This window comes from Corylus avellana, chromosome 11 (assembly GCF_965113065.1).
Source record: "Corylus avellana chromosome 11, dhCorAvel1.hap1.2, whole genome shotgun sequence".
In the NCBI taxonomy this organism is placed as follows: Eukaryota; Viridiplantae; Streptophyta; class Magnoliopsida; order Fagales; family Betulaceae; genus Corylus; species Corylus avellana.
The window spans coordinates 12,391,404-12,415,139 of NC_142500.1; the positions used below are offsets into that span (position 1 = coordinate 12,391,404).

Consider the following 23,736-nt stretch of genomic DNA (forward strand, 5'->3'; position numbering starts at 1 on the left):
TCAATGGATCGGTTCTCAACGCTGATGGATTTTGATTTATGATGTTCAAGATCTCTGGAAACAGAGCTAGCTGGTTCTTGCACTCTCTTAATAATTTTCTTTGGAACCTTGATTGAGATTGTTCTCTAGAAAATCTCATTTTTCTCTCCGGTCTGTTTGGTGCCAAGAAACTCGAGGAAAAGAAATAACGACTTGTAATATTGAGTTTCATTTCTTCTTACAAGCCTTCTTTTAGAGCATCAACAGTCTCCTAATTTTCTTCTCTTTTCCCACGCTTTCTCGGCTTCCAAACGGAGCGTTAATCAATTTACATTTTGTCAAAAAATTCAACATGAGAGGGGTTGATCGTTCGTGAAGGCCGGGTTCGATTGTTAATTTATATAAAAACATATATTTATATGTGTTCATTTCTGATGTTTGTCTTTGGCAGGGGTAGATTAGAATTTAGAACCGAGGAAGGCACGTAAATTTCCTTCCTCGATCGAGAAGGCCAAGCAGCAATGTCGGAGACGGGCCAACAGGCCCTGGCGAGGAGGCCGTCTCGCAGCGCCGCCATGACCACATTCTCGACGGAGGTCTTCGACACCGAGGTCGTCCCCTCGTCCCTTGCCTCCATCGCTCCCATCCTCCGCGTCGCCGCGGAGATCGAGAACGAGCGCTCTCGCGTCGCCTACCTCTGTAAACTCCTCTCTGTTTCTCTTTTTCTATATTATGTATGTATGCATGTATGTATGGTCCATGCATGTATGCATATAATTGCAATTAGGTTTTTGGTGATTGTAAATATTCTGAAAGTGCTTTCTTCGCTGTTGATTTTGGAAGGTCGATTCTATGCGTTTGAAAAGGCGCACAGGTTGGATCCAAGCTCCAGCGGGCGTGGAGTGAGGCAGTTCAAAACAGGACTCCTGCAAAGATTAGAAAGGGTAAAGACTTCTTCTTCTTTCTTATCAATTAGATTAAGTTAATTATCATGGATTAGTTCTTCGAGCATGTAAACGGCGGGACGTGTTCGGAAGGTGACGAGGGATTATATGTGGTCAAGCCTATTAAGCTTGGGTGAAATCGGAACGTGATAGGATGCAAGTTTTGTGATTTTCCCCTCTCTCCTATGACTATCTTTTTGACTCACATTTCTAGACGAATTAGATTTTTCCAGCTAACCATATTATGCCCCTAGTCCATAGATGTAAGAAATACAACTTTTATTATTCATTTGCGGTGGAGTTATTGATCACTTTGGATAATAATCCTTCTGGATTTTCTTAAATCTAAAGAAATTGATAAATAATACATTAAAATATCTTAAAATTTTAATATAAACATATCACATAGGATAAATATAATGATAAAATGTAAATTATTAAAATTAGAAGTTTGTTTTCAAGTTTTAAGAGTAATGCTATGTAACTCTAATTTTTTTTTTTTTTTTTTTATAATTATTTTAGTACACAATTTCTTGACAAGAAGTAACACCCTTGCATTTTATTCTTAAGAAATGTATATATTTTTTCATTTCTCATCAATTTTCAATCATTTTTTTTAAAGCAAATCAATTACATTACAAAAATACAGAAATAAAAAAGAGAGTTTCAGATCTTAAAAATCTAACCAATAGAACAAATCCTACATATCTAAGGGCAAACTAAATGACCAATGGCACAGTACAATAGATTCCTCTAAGGCCAAATAAAGAAATATACCATGGTGACCATTTAGGGTGGTAGTTAAGTGATTCCAAGAAAATTTTTAAATGGCCACATACATATTAAAGTATTAGTTTTCAAACGTTGCAATTAAATTTTTTATATTTGGTTAATGTAAATCATTATGAGTCTCATTACTGGCATGATGAGACTAGATCAGATATTGAGTTAATTAAACTCGAGGAAGTGTATGTAGTTAGATATTGAGTTAATTACTCTAGTTGTTCTCTTAACTGTTTTTTTTTTTTTTTTTTTTTTTAATACCATATTGAAAAACCCATGGTAAAGAACAAAGCCGAGTTGGATGCATCATACATCATACATCCAAAGAAGTAGATCACGCGGATACATCATACATCCAAGGTAGATTTGGTCATCATGGTGTGGATGATCGTTTGGGATCTCCTGAGGGGATCGTATGTATCCCAAGAGGGTGCTTGGCAGTTGGGGTTGAGAGTTGGGTACGCCTCGTGGAAAACGCAAAATTTTGAATAGTTTTTTTTTTTTTTTGGATAAATATATCTTCAATCATTCATTCATTTATAACAAAATAATCTAAAGTGTAAAAAAACACTCTAAACAAATAGAGACAAAAGATCTAATGTAAATACATCTTGAATAAGACAAGGAAATCCTACGTAAGCTAATATGAAATAGAAATTATGGTCATGATCTAGAGATTTAATATGAAATAGAAATTAAGGAAAGATTAACAAATAGAGGTTTAATTAAATAAGTTAATTTATAATTGATACGATTTATATACGAATACAAAATTATGAACCATACTTGAGGTACTTGCTCTTAGAGAAGAATAGAACTATTGGTTTTCTTCGAGATTAGGGAGTCAGACTCGTTTCGTGTCTATTGTTTTTGTGACTAGTACTGTTTGAAATATAATACACAACAGAAGCATAAATATAATACCTCACATGCATCGAAAATAAGATCTAACATAGTTATTTCACGTATTTTTACTTGGTCATCCATAATTTCTTCTCTCAGTGGTGGGCACGCCGAGGAATGCTTCACTGCATTCTACAAACCATTTCCCCACCATCTCTTCACTTTAGCATCTTGATTTTTTTTTTTTTAAAAAAAAGTAATGAGAGAAGAGATGGTGGGGAGATGGTAGGTAGAATGCAAAAAAAACATTCCTCTGAGCATACCCAAAGATAATCCATATGTTTTACCAATAATGCTAAATGTCCTCTCGTCATAATTTTGATGTACTAATAATTTTAAAAATCAAATCAATTTTGAGGACAAAAAAGAACGTTTACCATTGCTCATGTCTTACGCACCGAAAACGAGAGACCATGACATAGCCGAATAAAATGTCCTGCATTTGCTGTTAGAATGGCCTCTTTAGCCTCTTATTGCATTTTCTAAAAGCCGAATTCAAATGGGTCATTAGGATTATATTCCAGTGGTTTGTCATAATTATATGCTCACATAATTGTGACCGACTATCATTTCTTTCGTCTGAGCCTTACACTCGGTTCCACATTTTCATCGATATGGAAGTGGCTGAAAAACTTCACCCTCCCTCAAAATAATAATTTGAAGAAATTGAGTTTTATCATAGTCCATTTGAAGCGTAAGGAGAATTGTTTCGATTCTTTTTTTGACTCAGGACAACGCTTCTAGTCTTGCCTCTCGGGTGAAGAAGACAGATGCAAGGGAAATTGAAAGCTTTTATCAGCAATACTATGAACACTACATTAGAGCTCTTGACCAGGGGGAACAGGCAGACAGGTATTCAAATGATTGTTACGCTACTGCTCTTTTCTTCTCTTGCCTTTTTGTTTCTTTTTTGGTTGTTTCCGATTGTATATTTGATCATCTGAACTTTCAAAGCACTATAATATGCTTATTGAATCCAAATTACTGACAGAGCGCAACTTGGAAAAGCTTACCAGACTGCTGGAGTGCTTTTTGAAGTGCTTTGTGCAGTCAATAAAACTGAGAAAGTTGAAGAAGTTGCTCCCGAGGTTAGTCCAATTAATTGTCATTCTATTCTATTTTGTCCTGGGAAGTGGGTGACCGGTTTGCTGCCTTTATTATTCTTTCGCGCAAATGGCCACTATTCAGCATAATCATGTCTGCAATAATTTCTCTATGAGCAGATTATCGCGGCCGCCAGAGATGTCCAAGAAAAGACTGAAATTTACGCACCGTATAACATTCTTCCTCTGGATTCCGCCGGGGCTTCACAGTCTATCATGCAGCTGGAAGAGGTATTCTTCTGTTGTGGTTAATGACTCAGAATCTTGTGTTTTGATGCCTAGTTGGTGTATCATTCAAGCTTGTTGAATCTCTTTATACCAGGTTAAGGCTGCTGTGGCTGCTCTGTGGAATACTCGTGCCTTGAGCTGGCCCAGTGCGTTTGAGCAACACAGGCAGAAAGCAGGAGATTTAGACCTTCTTGATTGGCTAAGGGCCATGTTTGGGTTCCAGGCATGTTTTAAACCCAACGAGAGAGAGAGAGAGAGAGAAAGAACGTAGATAGCTAGGAGTCCCTATATGATCTTCAAGGAGTGCCTTATGCATTTGGTTTATTTTTGTGACTACAGAGAGACAATGTCAGGAACCAGAGGGAGAATTTGATTTTGCTTCTTGCTAATGCTCATATAAGGCTTCATCCCAAGCCTGAACCTCTTAATAAGGCATGCACCAATATCTCAGTCTTGAATTTTATTTTTGTCCACATTTTTTGAGATTCCAGAAATTTTAGTGTCATTTGTCCCTTTGATGAGTGACGGTAATAAAGATGTATATGCATTTAAACTCTAATTAGTTTGAGCAACCTCTTCATGAATGGCGCACCTTTTGTATGATTCAACTATTGGGCTGCGATTAAACTGTTCTTCTACTTCTTTAATTTTTATGCAGCTTGATGAACGTGCTGTGGATGCAGTTATGAGCAAGCTCTTCAAGAATTACAAAACATGGTGCAAATTTTTGGGACGAAAACACAGTTTACGGTAGATTCACCTGTATCTACACCTTTACAGTTTCAATAAGAGTTTTTTATGCATGATCTGGAACTTTTGATGCCAAGATAGACAAATCTTGTTCAATATAGGCTCCCTCAAGGTCATCAAGAGATACAGCAAAGGAAGTTGCTATACATGGGTTTATATCTTCTCATTTGGGGTGAAGCAACTAATGTTCGCTTCATGCCAGAATGTCTTTGCTATATATTTCATAATGTGAGTACTTTTTCATCTTTATGAGTATGGTTTTTCTATCTTAGCATTAAATAAATTATCACATCTTTGATAATGACATACACCTGACTTTCAGATGGCGTATGAACTCCATGGCCTATTGGCTGGAAATGTCAGCATTGTTACTGGTGAAAACATTAAGCCTTCTTATGGTGGAGATGATGAGGCTTTCCTGCGGAAGGTTATCACACCCCTGTACCGTGTAATTGAAAAGGTATGTTATGGAAAAGTCATTTCTACTTTGTGCAAACTACAGATCTTTCTTTCTGATATGAGAGAGCTGGTAATGACATTCCAGGAAGCCAAGAAGAGCAGAAATGGAAAAGCTACTAACTCTGCTTGGTGCAATTATGATGATCTTAATGAGTATTTCTGGTTCGATATCAGTTTTCAGATTGAATGTTAAGATTTTATTGCTAGTTTAGGTCTCTTAATTCAATTTAAATTTGATTTTCTTTACATATTTTTAGGTCGTCTGACTGCTTTTCTCTCGGTTGGCCCATGCGTGATGATGGTGATTTTTTTAAATCAACACGTGACAGCATACAGGTACTCCTATACTTTCAGCAGTTCCTACCACATTTCTCTGATTAATCTGTTGGTTCATTTCTTAATATAACTGCTATGCCAGGGAAGAAAGGGTTCTAGAAGAAAATCTGGAAGCACAGGAAAATCATACTTTGTTGAGACCCGAACATTTTGGCACATTTTTCGAAGTTTTGATAGATTCTGGACCTTCTATATACTGGCTCTACAGGTATTTAATTGCAACAGAGTGGAGAGACTAGACTGACGTTTCTATTGTTGCCTTCTTATTTAGTTTGCTTGTGTAAATACTCAATTTTTGATCTGTTTTTTTAAAGGCAATGGTCATCATTGCCTGGAAAAAGGTTGAACTAGTGGATATACTTCAAGTGAAAGTCCTACTCGATCTATCCACTATATTCATCACAGCAGCGGTTCTTCGCTTCATTCAAAGTATGATATCCTTGCTTGAAGCCACAATGCTCATTTAGTTTGAACACACACACACACAAAATTAGTCTTTTTCAATGTTATGCAGCTTGCATCTCTTCTTTGTAAGCATCTTACATTATGAATTAGCTACTTACTGTTACAGACAATAAAGTTAAGTTTTGGAGAGAAGTCTTATCCTAGTACTATAAGAAACATAGCTTCTTGTTATGAGTTATTTCTTCCAATCATGTTTAGACGAGCCTCTACAAATATGCAGTATATGAAATAGGCAAAAAGAAGGAAGAAAAGAAAGAGATATTGAATATTGACTTATCTTATTATGTTACTGTTTAGAACAACAAATGGAATTTTGCACTGTTGCACAGCTACTTCCATGCATGGAATTTGGTCTATCAAATATATTTGTGCAAATGTTGTTTTACTTTTTCTTTTCAGCCATGCAAATATGTAACCAATTGATTCTTGGAATCAGGTTTGTTTAATACATATCGGTGGTTATAAGCAGGATTTTTTGCGTAACAAAGATTTTCAAATAATATCCAGCATCCAAATGTGCCTGAATATTTGCAAATGGTTTTAGATGTTATCTATAAACTAATTTATTTTAAGGACTTGATATGGACCTATTATGTAAATTTATGGTTGATTTTGTATTATCCTATCATGTAAATTTCATTATTAATATCAGTTCCACTGTAATATTGATCATTCAGGTCAACGTGAAAGATGTAGCTTTGTAGGTTTTGTCTGTCTGGATTGGCTGTTATAGCCAAATCACATTAATACCTTTTTATTCTTCCTTTCTCTAATCTTATGTTCCATTTTTTCTTATATTATTTTAAATCTTATCATTGCATGGGAGTCTGCTTCATGTATGTACTTGGACTCCGCATATCAAGTCCATTGGCATCTTTAATTGCATCTCCTGGGCAGATTGGACCCATCTGTCTCTGTTTCTATTACTGGTTGGTCCACATGTTAGAAAGAGTGTTAGAGAGTGCCAAATTGTTTAGTTGTGGAGCTTGATATGAATTTACTTGTAGTTGGGACTCTCCACCTAAGATATTAAGCTGTTAGGATGTGAGCCAACAATGTATATCAAGTTCACAAACACACTTAAAACTTCCCAATATAGAGAGAATTATTCAGTTTGATGTTGCTGTTGGGTCTTTGCCCTGGCTTCTATACCTGCTTTTCTTTTCAGCCGATGGTATGTGTGTTTGAAGCAAGTTATAGCATTTTATGATGCATCTAGCTATATGATGTTTTCTATTCTGTATTGAATTTAGAATTACAGAAGCCTTGTGTTCGTATTATTTCTGTATAAATTGTAAATTATATGAGCTTGGTGTTCATCATCAGTGTGTCAAATAGATGTTTTAAGTATTTAAAGAAGGTTTTTATTTTTTATTAATTTTCTCTCTCTCTTTATTTTGTTCTAGGTATTCTGGACCTCATTTTGAACTTCCCGGGATATCATAGGTGGAAGTTCACTCAAGTGCTGAGAAATATTCTCAAGATAATTGTTAGTCTTGCATGGGCCATCATTCTCCCAGTTTTTTACATGCACTCCTCTAAATTCGCCCCTAAAAAAATTAAAGATTTGTTGTCATTTCTTGGTGAGGTGAAAGGCATTTCTCCTTTATATATCATGGCTGTTGCCGTCTATTTGCTTCCAAATTTACTGGCAGCTGCTTTATTCATCTTTCCAATGCTCCGACGTTGGATCGAAAACTCAGATTGGCATATCATTAGGTTCCTCTTGTGGTGGTCACAGGTAATTATATTACTCTGCTGTTCTTATCTCATACTTGTATTTGGTATATCATCTTTCATTTGTACTTGCCAAAATGTTTAATTGGTAGGAAGTTTGTTGCGCAAGTATTGTTTGATCAGATACGGTGCTTAAGAAAACCAATTGCATGAGACCAAAAGATGAAAATAGCTGGGAAAAGTTTACTAAAGTAAATATTGTCCGAAATCAGAAAAACAGATTCTGCAGTGTTCTCAAGTGTAGACACAACTGAAGACAATTTGTCATGGGTCCTAGGTGTGGGTGTGGGAGTGTGGAATTGATAGACTCATGTTGCTAATGTTAGGGGAAATTATTTTTTCCTGTATCCAGCGGACCTTTATCTAATAACATATTCAAATATATCCTTAGTACTTGACCATAGAACATTTACATTTTCTAGTATGTTGTAGATAGACAGCTCATAGTTTGAGCTGCGTTAAGTTGTGTTGTGGTGCACCTCTTATAGATAAATTCCAGTTGCTCAACCATTCTTTTATTAGAAAATGATTGTAGTCTCTATCCTTCAACCGTTGTATCTTCTAATTGCAGAATTAAAGTATGGCCTCCTTTATATTAAATGGTTCTCCTACTTTGAAGTGCAACACATCAAGTTGCATTTTTTTTTCTTCTTCGCTTTTCTCTTTTCAACATCAGTTTGTTCAGAATTAGATCAATATAGGGTGTATGATAGTTCTGACAGATAAGCACTCTACTATAGATGGTGGCATTCAGAATTTGGTTAGAAGTCATGTTCTATGCAACTATATTATGCTGATACCATGATTTGGAAATAGCTTTTGCTTGCTAGAGGCTTCAAATGTAATAGGCTATGCTCACATTAGATAAAACATTTATTTTTATTTGGCGTATCTATTGGATGCATAAGACCTAGCTTTAGTAAGCTAATGTTGAACATATCAACCAAGAAGCTACTCTGTTGATCCTGGGCACACACCATATACTCATATATATCTGTTTTGCTCTTGCATAACTCAGTTGTTTTTATTATCCCTCCAGCCATAATAAATTCTTTTATGTCTCTTGCTCACTTTTATACAGCCAAGAGTATATGTTGGAAGGGGAATGCATGAAAGTCAATTTGCTTTGATAAAGTGAGTATGATATGAAAACACACTAAAGTTTATTCTAATAATTTAGATTTCTATATTTCCTTTGTTTTGTTGAAATTTGCTTCATTGTCTGGACTAATTTTCCAATTTCAGGTATACTCTTTTTTGGGTGTTACTTCTGACTTCCAAATTTGCATTCAGCTATTTTGTCCAGGTAATTGGTTGGGCAGTAATTGTTAATTTTTCTATGTAAATGAGATATGTGGGATTGTTGGATTTTCTGATAACCTTTTGACTCTTTTTCCCTAGATAAAACCTTTGGTGAATCCAACAAAAGACATAATGAGTATTCGTCGTATTGACTATGACTGGCATGAATTTTTCCCTAGAGGTATCTATATGCTGCTGTTTCCTTCTTTTATTGTTGCTCAACTTAGCTTTCAGTTTTATGCTGAAGATTCTCTCGTCAATGCAGCTAAACATAACTACGGAGCAGTTGTGTCACTCTGGGCACCAGTGATCTTGGTGTGTTAATCTTTCCTTTGTCTAGTCTGATATTTTGTTACTTTATAGTTAGGTAGTGCATTTCATATTACGTTACAAGTTCAATGCAGGTCTATTTCATGGACACTCAAATTTGGTATGCCATTTACCAAACTTTATATGGTGGTGTTTTGGGGGCCTTTGATCGTCTAGGAGAGGTGACCCTTTAAATGCCTTTATTTCTGTCCTATATTATTCATGACATCTATTCTCATTCTACATAGGGCGTCATCATACATCATTTAAAGCGAATTGTCTGGCCATTTTATTTTTCATTCATACTTTCCGTTTTTTGTTTGTGAGCATTACATGTTGGCCAAAGCTAGATTAATTGGCTTTTCCCCCCATCAATACTTGCGTAGCACAACTAAATAGTGGGGCTCATAATAAGAGAACCTAAGATTATCATGTTGTGACCAATTAAGATTTAAAGTGGCAAAAGGTAGAGAAACAGAAGAAGAAAAATATAAACTATTTATACCTAAAGGGCACAAAATTAATGTGGTTTGGCACCGATAGAAAGGTGTATTAAGGTTAATAGGTTATGGGTATTTTGGTCTTTGTATTCTATGTTGGACTTATATATATATTTGTTGTTTGAGAGGAGAGTACGTAGCTGCGGGGAGAATACGCAGCCTCCCCTATTCTTCTTCTATTCTTTCTCTACTCGTCTTCTATTCTTTTCTCTCATACAAACTAACATGGTATCAGAGCCATGGTTACTTTCCTAGGATGGGTGTTTGGACGCGTCGGGTTTCCAGTCTCAATCCCCAAGAAATATTTTAGTTTTCCCAAATCTTTTGTATGAAACTTCTGCTGTAAAAATAGTTTCAATTGAGCAATGCCTCTTGAATCATCACCTGTAATCACATGTCATCTACATATACCACAAGAAGAATGTAGCCTACACTCGTATGCAGTGAGTGTTGTTAGTCAATTCTTGGAAGCTTCTAGGGTTTCACATTGGGAAGCCGTTACTCGTATTCTTCGATATTTGAAAAGAGCTCCTGGCCTTGGGATCATATATAGACCGAATGGACACCTCCGGGTAGAAGGGTTTACTGATGCAGATTGGGCAGGTTCTCCCTTAGATAGGCGATCCACTATAGGATATTGTACATTCTTGGGTGGTAATTTGGTAACTTGGAAAAGCAAGAAACAGACGGTGGTGGCACGGTCCAGTACTGAGGCAGAATATAGGGCTATGTCTAATATTACTAGTTAGTTGACGTGGTTACAACATTTCCTACAGGAGATTGGATTCGTCGCTCCTACTCCTATCCCATTATTTTGTGATAATCAAGTTACTATACATATTGCATCCAACTCTGTTTTTCATGAAAAAATCAAGCATATTGAGGTCAATTGTCATTTTGTTCGAGACAAGATACTCAGCCGAGATATATCTACACCATTTGTGAAGTCTGGAGATCAGCTAGCTGATATGTTTACAAAACCCTTGTGTCGGAAGAAGTTAGAGCTTATTTGTTCCAAGCTGGACTTATATGACATATATGCTCTAGTTTGAGGGGGAGTGTTAGAAAGGTGTATTAGGGTTAATAGATTATGGGCGTTTTGGTCTTTGCATTCTATGTTGGACTTATATATATATATATGTTGTTTGAGAGGAGAGTAGCTGCTGGGAGAATACGCATCCTCCACTATTCTTCTTCTATTATTTCTCTACTTTTCTTCTATTCTTTTCTCTCATACAAACTAACAGACACAAATACCTATGTCTATAGGCGAAAACAATAATAATAATAATAGTAATAACAATAATAAAAGAATCACTAACAAAATGTAGAGTACAAAAGGTAGTGAAAAGCACTCAAATCCTAAGCTCCAATACATCCAAAGTCTTACTCACTCACAAAGAGAATTTTCAAATTACTTTTAGGTTCTCTTCCTCTAAGCTCTTACCACTCCCTAAAACAAAAAGCCAAAAGGCTGTGTATATAGTGGCTGTATAATGGCTCATGATAGGCTAACTTCACCCATGCCGTGAGGAAAAACCAAGTGGAGGAAATGCCAACCTTAAGCTGAATTGGAAAGCTGCTGGTGCCAACTAAGCCAGCATGAGAAGGAAGACCAACATTGAAGGAAACCCATGAATTGGTTGAACAAGAGACAGCCACAATTTGGGATATTCTGCTGCAAGTGCATTTAATGCTAATGATCAAATTCATGCATGAAGGAAGCCACTGAATTGGCTAAAGTAAAAGTTCAAGAAGGCTTGATCAAGCTTCATTGAATTCTCTCTCTCTCTCTCTCTCTCTCTCTCTCACACACACACACACACACACCAAAATGTTTTGGCAGGAGGTCTTTACTGAACTAACAAACATTAAATTGTGACCATCATTTTCTTTCAATTTCATTGAAAATCTTAGTCTTCCAGTTGTATCATTTTTAAAATTGAGACGACCCACTTCTTTTTGGGGGAAAACCTGGGAGTGATCTAACCTTATGCAATCAATAGGGTAAATTATGGTAGTGGCATTGCAACAACTCCATGGCTCATTGACTTGTACTAACTCTTGTGACTTAAGCCTTGAAGTCAGTTTATGTTCATCTTCATTTCTCTTCTTACAGATACGAACACTTGGCATGGTAAGGTCAAGATTCCAGTCCTTACCTGGTGCATTCAACACATATTTGGTGCCTTCTGATAAGTCTCAGAAAAGGGGATTCTCTTTATCAAAGCGTTTTGCTGAGGTTGGACTTATGCTTTCAAAATATGTATATTTTAGTACCCTAAGTTAAGTAGAGTACATCTTTTTCCCATTTTTTTAAAAAAATCAAGTGCCTTTATAGATAACGGCAAGCAGGAGAAGTGAAGCTGCCAAATTTGCCCAGTTATGGAATGAAGTAATATGTAGTTTCCGTGAGGAAGATTTACTAAGTGACAGGAAAGGCCCCTTAACCAATTTAATCTGTTTTTTCAGCATAACTATTTTTTTATACATCATGCAGTTAAAACTGAACAGTTTCCTTTTTCATGCAGGGAGATGGACCTTTTGATAGTTCCTTATTCATCAGATCCTAGCCTGAAAATAATTCAGTGGCCACCTTTTTTGCTTGCTAGCAAGGTCAGCATAATCCTTTTTCAAAAATGTATTGTATCTGTTGCCTCTTTTTATTGTTGACTGTTTGTCTACCCTGAAGATCCCAATAGCATTGGATATGGCTGCTCAATTTCGATCCAAGGACTCTGACCTATGGAGGCGCATATGTGCGGATGAATATATGAAATGTGCTGTGATTGAATGCTATGAATCATTCAAGCATGTCCTGAATGTTTTGGTGGTTGGTGAAACTGAGAAAAGGTTGTTATTGTCACCACTTGGTTCCTAACTGAAATATATATCTTCAACTGATCCTAGATTTACCAAGAATAAACAAAATTTCAGGTGTATGATCCCTGTACAGTTGGTATATATTAGTTATATTATAAAATTTCCCATTTTTTGTTGACTTGGTTGACATAAATCATATTAGTAATTGTTGAAGCATATAGAAGGTTAGCATCGTCTGATGCAAGATAACATTTGACAGAAGGAAAGCATCATAAATAAATAATATTTTGTTTCTTTTGTATGTATGAAATTAGTATAAATCAAGAAGCATGATAGATTTTTTTCCCATTTTGTGTCCTAGAATCTCTAACATCAATAGTAATGTAACAGGATAATGGGCATCATCTTTAAAGAAGTCGAAAGTAACATTTCAAAGAATACACTTCTTGTAAATTTCAGAATGGGCTCTTTGCCTACTCTTTGCACTAAATTTGTGGAGCTTGTGGGGATCTTGGTGAGTTTTTACAGAAAAGTAGTTGTCATATCTGCAACCTGTGTTTGTTTATGCATGATAGTTATATAATAGAAAATTTCCTCTTCCTTTCATTCTGCAGAAAGACAGCGATCCATCCAAAAAAGACACGTTGGTGCTTTTGCTGCAAGACATGTTAGAAGTAGTTACTCGTGATATGATGGTGAATGAGATACGGTTGGTTAACTTTGTTGCAATCAGCTTTTAGCAATTTATTTTACAATTTTAGTGGAATATCCTGGTGTTTTTTCATTTGAAGATTATAGTGCTCCTTTCTCTGATATAATTTATTTCTTTAGTGAACTGGTAGAAGTTGGTCATGGTAGCAAGGATTCTGGAAGGCAACTTTTTGCTGGCACTGATGCAAAACCTGCTATAATTTTTCCTCCTACAATCACTGCACAATGGGAAGAACAGGTACAATATTTAAATTAACTGATAGCAATCAAACCATTAATTCATACTCCAAAATAGTTTATAATGAAATGATCTATTCAATTTTTGATACAAATGACACAATTTTATTGCTTATAACATTTTTCAGATAAGACGTCTCTATCTACTATTGACGGTGAAGGAATCCGCTTTGGATGTACCAACAAATCTTGAAGCACGTAGAAGGATTGCATTTTTCACAAACTCATTGTTCATGGACATGCCTCGTGCTCCACGAGTTCGTAAAATGCTCTCGTTCAGGTCTGATTTATGTTTTATATATATTGGCATAGAACATTTCTCAACTCTGTTTTGGTTGGTTCTTTCTGAAAAAATCAGTCATTGTAAGTATTTTCCTTTGTTTATAGATCTGCCGTTGCTCATAGAAATGTAAAGCATTTATTGTACTTTTATTTGGCGCAGCCCAAGCATGAGTGACAAGATATTACAAACTATCAAGGGAAAGAACTATACTTGGCCAAAATGATTAGTACTCGTTGGAATTTACCTTTCTATTTATATCAATAATTGAATTTTGTTTGCCATAATAGATGCAATTACAAATGATTAGTTAAATTTATTTTAGCTTTTATATCTTTACGATACAACATTTTCTTCTGGGTTTTCCAATAAATTATGTCCTGAATAGCAGGTGAAGTTTTTAAGCTTTTGAAATTATTAGTCTTGTCATATAGTTACTAAATCATTTTCTTGCTATCGGAAGTGTCTTGACACCATACTATAGTGAGGAAACTGTCTATTCTAAAGCTGACCTTGAGATGGAAAATGAAGATGGTATATCAATCATCTATTACCTGCAAAAGATTTTCCCAGGTTTGTGATACTATAAATATCATGGTAACACTCGGTCTAGTGTAGATTAATTTTGTTTGAAGTGGCTTCCTTGTGATTGGTGTACTACTTTAAAAAATCGTATTGTGACTTCTTTAGATGAGTGGAATAACTTCATGGAGCGACTAAATTGCAAAAAAAGTAGTGAGATAATGGAAAGTGAAGAAAACATATTGCAGCTTCGTCATTGGGTCTCCTTGAGGGGACAAACTCTCTGCAGGACAGGTATTTGATGCATTATTATCTCCATTAATCATATATTTCAACTTTTGTCTTTGATCTTAATAAAGTTTAGTGTTCCAGTTAGGGGAATGATGTATTATCGACGGGCTTTGAAGCTTCAGGCTTTTCTTGACATGGCTTCTGAAAAAGGTAAGCATGTAATAGCTTTTTCTCCAATAACATTTGGCCAAGCATGGTACCTGAGGCCTCTAATGTCTACTGAAGTATTTATTTTTGGAGGTAATTATGGTTGCTTCAGACTGTTTTTATTGTGAGCAGAGATACTGGAAGGCTACAAAGCTGTCACAATTCCATCAGAGGAAGAAAAGAAAAGTCAGAGATCCCTATATGCTCAATTAGAGGCTGTGGCTGACATGAAATTCACATATGTCGCTACCTGTCAGAACTATGGGAATCAGAAGCGGAGTGGAGATCGCCGTGCAACAGACATTCTTAATTTGATGGTTAAGTATGTTCTCCTTCTGATGAAGTTGATAGATTTATGCAATTTGATTTCTTTGAAGATTTTAATGCTGCGCTAATTTTGTTCAAGAATATGATTCCCAAACTTTTTATTTTTTATTTTTCAATACAGTAATCCCTCCCTTCGTGTGGCATATATTGATGAAGTTGAAGAGAGAGAAAGTGGAAAGGTACAAAAGGTTTACTACTCTGTATTGGTCAAAGCTGTCGATTATCTTGATCAGGTAATTGTTATTCATACTGTGAACAGAATCACCATATTGATTTACAAACATAGACACTGATCATTGTTGTATCTTCTTTAAAGGAAATCTATCGGATAAAATTGCCGGGCTCAGCAATTATAGGAGAAGGGAAGCCTGAAAATCAGAACCATGCTATAATTTTTACCAGAGGGGAAGCTGTTCAGGCCATTGACATGAACCAGGTTAGCAATATAAATTTGAAGTCGAACACATCCCTTATTGATTATTTGGGCCAAACTGTGATAGTTGGTCAATTTCTTGTAGGACAACTACTTGGAAGAAGCTTTTAAGATGCGTAACCTTCTGGAAGAATTCAATGAGGATCATGGAGTGCGTTCACCTACAATTTTGGGTGTTCGTGAGCATATCTTTACTGGAAGGTTGGATTCAATTCTGTTTATTCAGATCCATAATCTTTTTATTTTTTAATGTTTAGATTCTGAGTTTGTTATTCTGAGATGTTATAACATCTGTGCTGCAGTGTGTCTTCATTAGCTTGGTTTATGTCAAATCAAGAAACATCATTTGTTACCATTGGTCAAAGAGTTCTTGCCAGACCTTTGAAGTATGTCCTCTCTCCTGTCCTTTCCTTCTTTGTGTTAATGACGTACTCCAAGGCATTTTTTTTCTTCAAGTTCTTGCTCATATTGAACAGCTAGCCAGAATAATTTGTCATATTACATAATTGGGAATTAAATAATTTTTTGAGTTTCATTTAGTAGTGAATTTCATAACATCTCTCTCTCTCTCTCTCTCTCTCTCTCTCACACACACACACATACACACACACTCTTTTTAATGTTTTATTGGAACATTACCTTTTCCCCTTAAACCGCGCTAATTATATGGACAGAGTTCTTATGTTACAAGAAGCGAGATTGGAATGAGAAATGTTTTTTTCTTCGCCATTGTTTCATCATCTAAATAGCTACAATATAACAAAATCTTATATTGTGCCTTAAATTTTTGTTGGTTTTAGGGTTCGGTTCCACTATGGTCATCCAGATGTATTTGATAGAATCTTCCACATTACCCGTGGTGGCATCAGCAAGGCTTCTCGTGGCATCAATCTGAGCGAGGACATCTTTGCTGGTAGCATTTGAAAACATCCATTTTCTCAGAGATTCATGCAATGTGCTTTATTTCTTAACATCTGCTCTGCCTATGCAGGTTTCAATTCAACATTAAGACGAGGGAATATTACTCACCACGAATACATCCAAATTGGAAAGGGTCGAGATGTTGGGCTTAACCAAATCTCACTCTTTGAAGCAAAAGTGGCCTGTGGTAATGGAGAGCAGACACTGAGCAGGGATGTCTATCGATTAGGGCATCGTTTTGACTTTTTCCGCATGCTGTCGTTTTATTTTACGACAGTAGGATTCTATGTCAGCTCAATGGTAATTCCTATTACATGCATAATCCAAGCTGAAAGATAATCAAATAACTATTTTTGAGGTGTGCTGAATTAAAAGTCAATTTATATTATTAATTTCAGTGTTTAAATACTAATTCCCGAAGAAAAGCAAGCCAACCTCAAGTAGTTGATTAAGATTTGTTTGCGCTCAAATTTTTAGAAGTTCTAGTTATGGGGGTACATGTGAAATTAGTTATAGAAGCTGTGTTTACCACAAAGTAAGAACTGAAAGAACTGTATCTGGAAACAAGTGTTACACCGGGTGTAACTAATCAGCATGAACTGTTTTTACTTATGCCATAGAATGCTTATATAATTAATTAGTTATAGATTTTTTGAGGTACCCTCTCCCCCTGATACCCCCATCTCTCTTAAGCATGTTAGTTGTATTTTGTATACTTTTCTTCACTGAAGTTAGGCTTCTCATAGTGCCTTAGAATTGCCAGTGTGATTTATAGGTTAGATGCTTTGCTGAGTCCAAGAGGTATAGTCCCTATTATTTCATTCTTGAAAGGGTAAATTAACTTCCTTTCTTTGCTTGATAGTATAGGTAATGCCATCGTGGAGTGGACACCACGAATCATAAATAGAAAGAGAAACCACACCCCCCCCCCCCCCCTCCCCCCCCACTCCCTTCCACCTCTCAAGGAAAAAAAAAAAAGGGGGGGGGGGGGGGGGGGGGTTGTAAAAGAAAACCTGGATATGAAGGAGCAACTCAGCATTGATTTAGAAAGTTTACTAATTTAATTTGAATCTTCTTCAGCTAAAAAGAGTTCTTTCTTGTTATGCAGATGGTTGTCATCACAGTCTTTGTTTACTTATACGGCAAACTTTACCTGTCATTGAGTGGATTGGAGAAGGAAATAGTTAAATTTGCCAGGAACAAGGGACGCGATCCTCTAAAGGCAGCCATGGCTTCACAATCCCTTGTTCAAATTGGTCTTTTGATGGCCTTGCCCATGGTCATGGAGATTGGACTGGAGAGGGGGTTTAGAACTGCATTAGGTGACATAATAATTATGCAGCTGCAGCTAGCTGCAGTTTTCTTCACTTTCTCCCTTGGAACAAAGGTCCATTATTTTGGGCGCACCATCCTGCATGGAGGGGCGAGGTACAGAGCAACTGGGCGTGGTTTTGTAGTCCGGCATGAGAAGTTTGCAGAGAACTACAGGCTATACTCAAAGAGCCACTTTGTGAAAGCGCTGGAGCTTATGATATTGCTTATAGCTTACAGGATTTATGGTTCAGCAGTTCCAGATCCTACAGCTTATGCCCTCCTAACATTTTCGATGTGGTTCTTAGTGGTTTCTTGGTTGTTTGCTCCTTTCCTTTTCAACCCTTCAGGCTTTGAATGGCAGAAGATAGTGGATGATTGGGATGATTGGGCAAAGTGGATAAGCAGCCGAGGCGGTATTGGTGTACCAGCACACAAGAGCTGGGAATCCTGGTGGGATGAGGAACAGGAACACATGCAGTACACTGGACTTTTAGGAAGGTTCTGGGAGATTGTTCTTTCACTGCGCTTCTTTCTCTATCAGTATGGAATTGTATATCATCTACATGCAGTAAAAGAAGAGAGGGGCATTATAGTAAGTTTAGCAGCTGGCTATTAACATTTAGTGTCATGTTTACATAAATTTTGTTTGAATTTGCTGTCCAGAAGTTTAAAGTTTCACTAAGATATTAGTTGCTAAAAATTAATATTTCTGTATACTAAGCTCTCTGCCCTTGGTTTGGAAGTTTGAAAATTTTCTTAAGGTGACTAAGCACCAGTAAACAAAGGTTAGGGGGCCTAAATGCTGATGATTGATGCACTGTGATGCATGGAAAAAAAGCATCTGGTTTCAGCTCTGGCTAAATATACGAAAGTTATTCTGTTTGGATGAGGATGATCTCAGAAGACTGCAATCTTCTACCATTTGGCTAAGAGAATAAAATAGAATAAATAAATGCTGCTGTCTGCTTTTCCCTGGCATAGATCAGTTCAAACTGAGAACTTGATTTAATATGGGTTAGAAGATATTGAACTAGGGAATTTTTAAAATTAAAGCAAACTAAGTACCCAGTAAAGAACTTTTTTTTTTTTTTCCTAACATGCTTTTTGGTTCCAGGTTTATGGTCTGTCATGGCTGGTCATTGTAGCTGTCATGATCATCTTAAAGGTTAGTCTCAAGCTCCAAAAGTTTCTATGAATGTAAAGAATTTGGCTCTAGTCATGATTTGGGACTTCTACTTCATTTGATGTTACAACTTTGGACTGCAGATTGTGTCCATGGGTAGAAAGAAGTTCAGTGCAGATTTCCAGCTGATGTTCCGTCTTCTGAAGCTAATACTTTTTATTGGAACCATAATCACTGTTGTCGTGCTCTTTACTGTTCTTGATCTCACAGTTGGAGACATCTTTGCAAGCCTGCTGGCCTTCCTGCCAACAGGATGGGCACTTCTGCAGGTACCTGAGGCATTTGAATGTTTTTTGTTTTTTGTTTTTTTTAGTACATGCTATCTCTACTAACCGACTCGAGCAACCAGTCCAGCATAAAATTTTGAATGATTGTGTGCATAGTGAAACTTCAAGTTGATTTAAAGCCAGTTTGGAATAAATTTTCAACATTCTATGATTTAAACATGAGATTCTAGTCAGTTTGAGTGTAGTTGAGGTGGTAGGTATATATTTCAGTCTTCATTAAAGTGATGGCTTTGAATGACAGATAGCACAAGCATGTAGGCCATTGGTGAAGGGCATTGGAATGTGGGGGTCTGTGAAAGCTCTAGCAAGAGGTTATGAATACATTATGGGGCTGGCAATCCTTGCGCCTGTGGCTGTACTTGCCTGGTTCCCATTTGTCTCTGAGTTCCAAACCAGGCTGCTATTCAACCAAGCTTTCAGCAGAGGGCTTCAGATTCAACGAATTCTGGCTGGTGGCAAGAAGAACAAGTAAAACCACCCATGCAGCATCATCTTTACAAGGAGATGAGAAAGAGAGAGAGGGAGTTGAGGAGACAAGGGTTGTCGAGGGATTTAGTGACGAAAGAGAAAAATCGATAAATGTAAACGCGGCATGGTTGTCTAGTGTAGTAGTATCTCTATCTCCTCCGGCCCCAGACGACTCTTGTCTTGCAGGTTACGGAAAATATCAAGTTTTTTTGATCTTTGTGAAGTCCCCCTCACGATGGTAAAAAGAAATGCTTCAATCCGATGTTTTACATATCCCTGTTACTTATGTGTATTATCATCAGCAATGTGGTATACAAATGTATATCCTCTTGACATCATTCTTTCTTTATCCACATATATCCAAAAGGAAAGCATTACATTTCTATAGCAATGAAGAGACTCGCAAGTCTAGATTATCCAAGTGGGATGGAAGCTTAAGCTTATCCATAATAGTGACAATAAAACTCCATTCCATGCTGTCAACGAAATATCTTGAATGAGAAATTTTAAAACTTAATTTGAGTAAAGATTTTTCCTGACAAGAACCATTTGGGCCCACGCCTCTTGCAAAAATTACAACAAGACATAGACCTTTGCATACAAACTCAATAGAAAATAAGAAAACGAAAATTTTCTTATATAGATTGGATGAATCCAAAGATTGAAGAACGAATGAATGGAAGATATAGATTCGATGAATCCATACATAGGTACTGTATTATAAACGTGAGTGTTTGAGATACTCAAGAATAATCTCCTAGAGAGGTTAGAACAGACAACAATGAACTTCTTTCGCATCCGCCGATGTACTGGGCTATTTATATTTATACAGTCCACGTTCAGTTGCACAATTCTAACTTCTAACAGAAAGCCCATTCCAATTGAGCCAAGCTATTATTTAGTTATACCACTAAACCCACTATTCTTATACCCCCACTAATATATCCTTAAAGTAACGTATTTCTCATTGCAATCATGCGTATGGGTCTTTTGTTGTTGTCCTTTTAAGGTTTGATGTGCCTGTTTGCCAGAATGCCAAGAAGTTGTTCCTTTAGTTGGATTTAGAAGACACCAAATTGGAAAATTATGGGAAAATGCAGTTTACCTCCCTGAAATTTCAGAGGTTTTTCAATTTTAACCACAAAGTTTAAAAATTGGCAATGTACTCCCCAGAAGTTTAAAAAATGTTCAATTTAAACTCTCCATTAAATTTTTCAGTCTAATGGATGGAACTCGGCCCACGTGCTTCTCACTGACATATTAACACATTATCTTCCAATTTTGCCCTCAATCTAACCTAATGGTTTTATTACGTGATTACCCTCCCCTTTTGAACCTCACCCACACACGCACGCACTGCTCACCATCATTTTCACTCCAACACCCACACACTACACACCTGAAGCACAACAAGAAGAAGAAAGTTCCAAAACGTGGTCCCCTCGTTTATTCAAGCAGCAAATCGTGAGTACCCAAAGTTGTGTTGTTCGTGGTCTCCTTTTGTTTCTACCCCACCCACACGACACACACGACAACAGCAAGCCGACAGTTTTGGTGAACTTGTTCGTGGCCCCCCTGTTCATGGTCCTATTGCGTGGAGAAAGGGGACAACAAACTACTTATTCCCATAAATTTCGCTTTCTATTTAGGTATGCCCCAATTTTCCTTTTAATTTTCAACCATCTACTTCAGGGTTTTTTGTAAAATTGGGGGTTTGGGGATTATTGTCAATTGTTTATTGAATATTTTGTTTAGGGTTCTTGTCAGTGTGCCCCAATTTTATAATTAATTTTCGACCATCTACTTTAGGGTTTTTTGTAAAATTTGAGGTTTTGGGGAAATATTGGTTTTGGGGTTATTGTCAATTGTTTATTAAATATTTTGTTTAGGGTTCTTGTCGGTATGCCCCAATTTTACAATTACTTTTTGACCATCTACTTTGAGGTTTTTTGTAAAATTGAGGGTTTTGGGGAAATATTAGTTTTAGGGTTATTGTCAATTGTTTATTGAATATTTTGTTTAGGGTTCTTCTCGGTATGCCCAAATTTTACAATTACTTTTCGACCATCTACTTTAGGGTTATTTGTAAAATTGGAGGTTTTGGGGGAATATTGGTTTTGGGGTTAGTGTCAATTGTTTATTGAATATTTTGGGTTTAGGGTCAATTGTGACATTATTGATACGTCATCTTAATGAATTGAAGCAGTCGTTTTTAAGTTCTATTCTTTGGATATTAAATTTTTTATAACTTATCATGTACATTAAAATTGCCCACAATAATGTTTGTTTTGTTTAGCTACTGAAATAGATTCATGATAATGCGCTTTCCATCTTGGAGTTTACTATAACATAATTTCAGCATTACAATTATGGCATTATATTATAATAAAAGTATCTATAATGCCATCCGAGCATTACCTCTCTCCTCATATGATTTTCCTTCTTCTACCAAATTTCCATGGAATTTAGAATTCTTTGGCACATTAGTTTTGGGTATATATATCTCCTTGTTTGAATACTGAAGCTACAATCTTGATAGATTCGAACATATGACTTAGAAATTATCATCATATGGTCCATCTCTTTGTTGTACTTGTGATTATATTCACTAATTTTTTTTTCTTCTTCCTATTTGACAATTTTACAGCCTTATTTCTGAAAAAACCCAATGGGCCATGTCAATTCTTTTTTTTGAATCAAACTTTTCTTTCAAGAGATGCGCGCACACACACACACACACACACACACACAAGATGCGCCAGTTAGGCGGTGATATGGACTTGGAAAGTTGCAGTTCCCACTTGGAATTAACATTTTGTTTGTCTAAATATATTTGTTTGTGTCCATGAATCATGATATCATGTGTTGTGTTTTCTAGTATTACGTACCAGATGAACGTGTTGTGTTTCTAGTATACGTACCAGATAAAATGAGGGCCACACACTTGTCCATTTGTCCCACATAACCCATTATTCACGTTTATTGCTGGCATGCACCCACTAGGTGGTTCATTTGAACAATCTTAGGGGTTTTTTTTTTTTCCTTCAATTAGTGGTTTGAGTTTGTTGGCTTTTGGATGAAATTCACCATGTCAATTTCTAATTCATCGTCTATATGTGACATGTTATTGAATTTGAAACACAACTATATGATGGTGTTGTATTTGTGCAGCTTCTTTGTTGTTCTTGTGTTTTACAGTCATTAAATTTTTATTTTGTTCTCCTAAAAAAGGTTAGGCAATAGAAACATGTGATGGCAGCCCGTAGGATTTAGCGGGATGAAATTTAGAAGGGAGACCGGCAACGTCATAAGGGCCGGGACTTATGTTAGGCTCCGGGATGAATGGGAGCATGTACATCCCCGTGCGAAGGAAGATGTATGGGACACCTTGATGGTATGGTTAAATTTTTTCTCATATTTTCGCATCTGTTTTTCAATATTTTAAACGTTGTTAATGTGTGCAATTATACGCCTAATTTTTTCGACTTATATATGTAGACTTAGTTCTACATGCCGCCTGAGTACGATCTTGAGGCGATTAAAAGGGACGCCTTCAGAGATATGGGCTCGAAGCTGAAGAGTTGGAGACACGCTGTAAAACACAGGTTAAAAATCAAGGAGGGCAATACTCCAGACTCAGTGAAGGCGAGAATGGGTGAGGCAGCCGTTAGGAAATACGACGCCGAGGACTTGAATGTCTAGTTGGTGAGATGGTGCGACCCGAAAAATCAGGTATGTCCGGACTGTTTTTAGAATCTGTCTTCTTCATTGGTTTGCTTGAATTTGTTCATAGGCATGTGATGATCGATCTCCCGTTGTTGATTATTGTCCATGTTTGGGTGTTTTCTAAAAATTTTTAGCTTTTTTATTTTTTTCATTTTCGTGATTCATGATGCATTGACATACAACTAAGAGATCATCGTAATTTCTTTAACTCAGCAATTACGAGCTTCAAAACATTTTATGAATGACATATATAGAAGTTACTTTTTAA

The 23,736-nt window shown here is 36.5% G+C and overlaps 2 protein-coding genes and 1 non-coding gene across 3 annotated transcripts; all 3 read left to right on the forward strand.

The window, feature by feature from the left end:
• The first annotated feature begins 500 nt into the window (after positions 1-500).
• Positions 501-4,244, forward strand: LOC148583102 (callose synthase 5-like). Its single transcript, XM_088511557.1, has 6 exons — positions 501-678; positions 796-853; positions 3,303-3,461; positions 3,601-3,697; positions 3,833-3,943; positions 4,035-4,244. The coding sequence occupies exons 1-6, from the start codon at positions 501-503 to the stop codon at positions 4,209-4,211; spliced, it is 780 nt and encodes a 259-aa protein (XP_088367683.1). The 3' UTR covers positions 4,212-4,244.
• Positions 4,245-4,267: 23 nt separating this feature from the next.
• On the forward strand, positions 4,268-20,125 carry CALS5 (callose synthase 5). Its single transcript, XM_088511686.1, has 36 exons — positions 4,268-4,372; positions 4,599-4,690; positions 4,792-4,918; positions 5,013-5,150; positions 5,235-5,311; positions 5,407-5,485; positions 5,568-5,693; positions 5,800-5,914; positions 7,357-7,691; positions 8,769-8,821; positions 8,933-8,993; positions 9,089-9,170; positions 9,255-9,304; positions 9,394-9,480; positions 11,918-12,040; positions 12,140-12,231; positions 12,327-12,414; positions 12,491-12,651; positions 13,012-13,135; positions 13,236-13,330; positions 13,453-13,570; positions 13,698-13,849; positions 14,313-14,422; positions 14,540-14,665; positions 14,744-14,812; positions 14,942-15,131; positions 15,258-15,369; positions 15,453-15,572; positions 15,655-15,770; positions 15,872-15,955; positions 16,370-16,482; positions 16,561-16,790; positions 17,599-18,396; positions 18,919-18,969; positions 19,071-19,256; positions 19,516-20,125. The coding sequence occupies exons 2-36, from the start codon at positions 4,626-4,628 to the stop codon at positions 19,744-19,746; spliced, it is 4,884 nt and encodes a 1,627-aa protein (XP_088367812.1). The 5' UTR covers positions 4,268-4,372; positions 4,599-4,625; the 3' UTR covers positions 19,747-20,125.
• On the forward strand, positions 14,741-14,821 carry LOC132166810 (small nucleolar RNA J33). Its single transcript, XR_009438612.1, has one exon. It is a non-coding gene; the product is annotated as a small nucleolar RNA J33 (small nucleolar RNA).
• Positions 20,126-23,736: the final 3,611 nt, after the last annotated feature.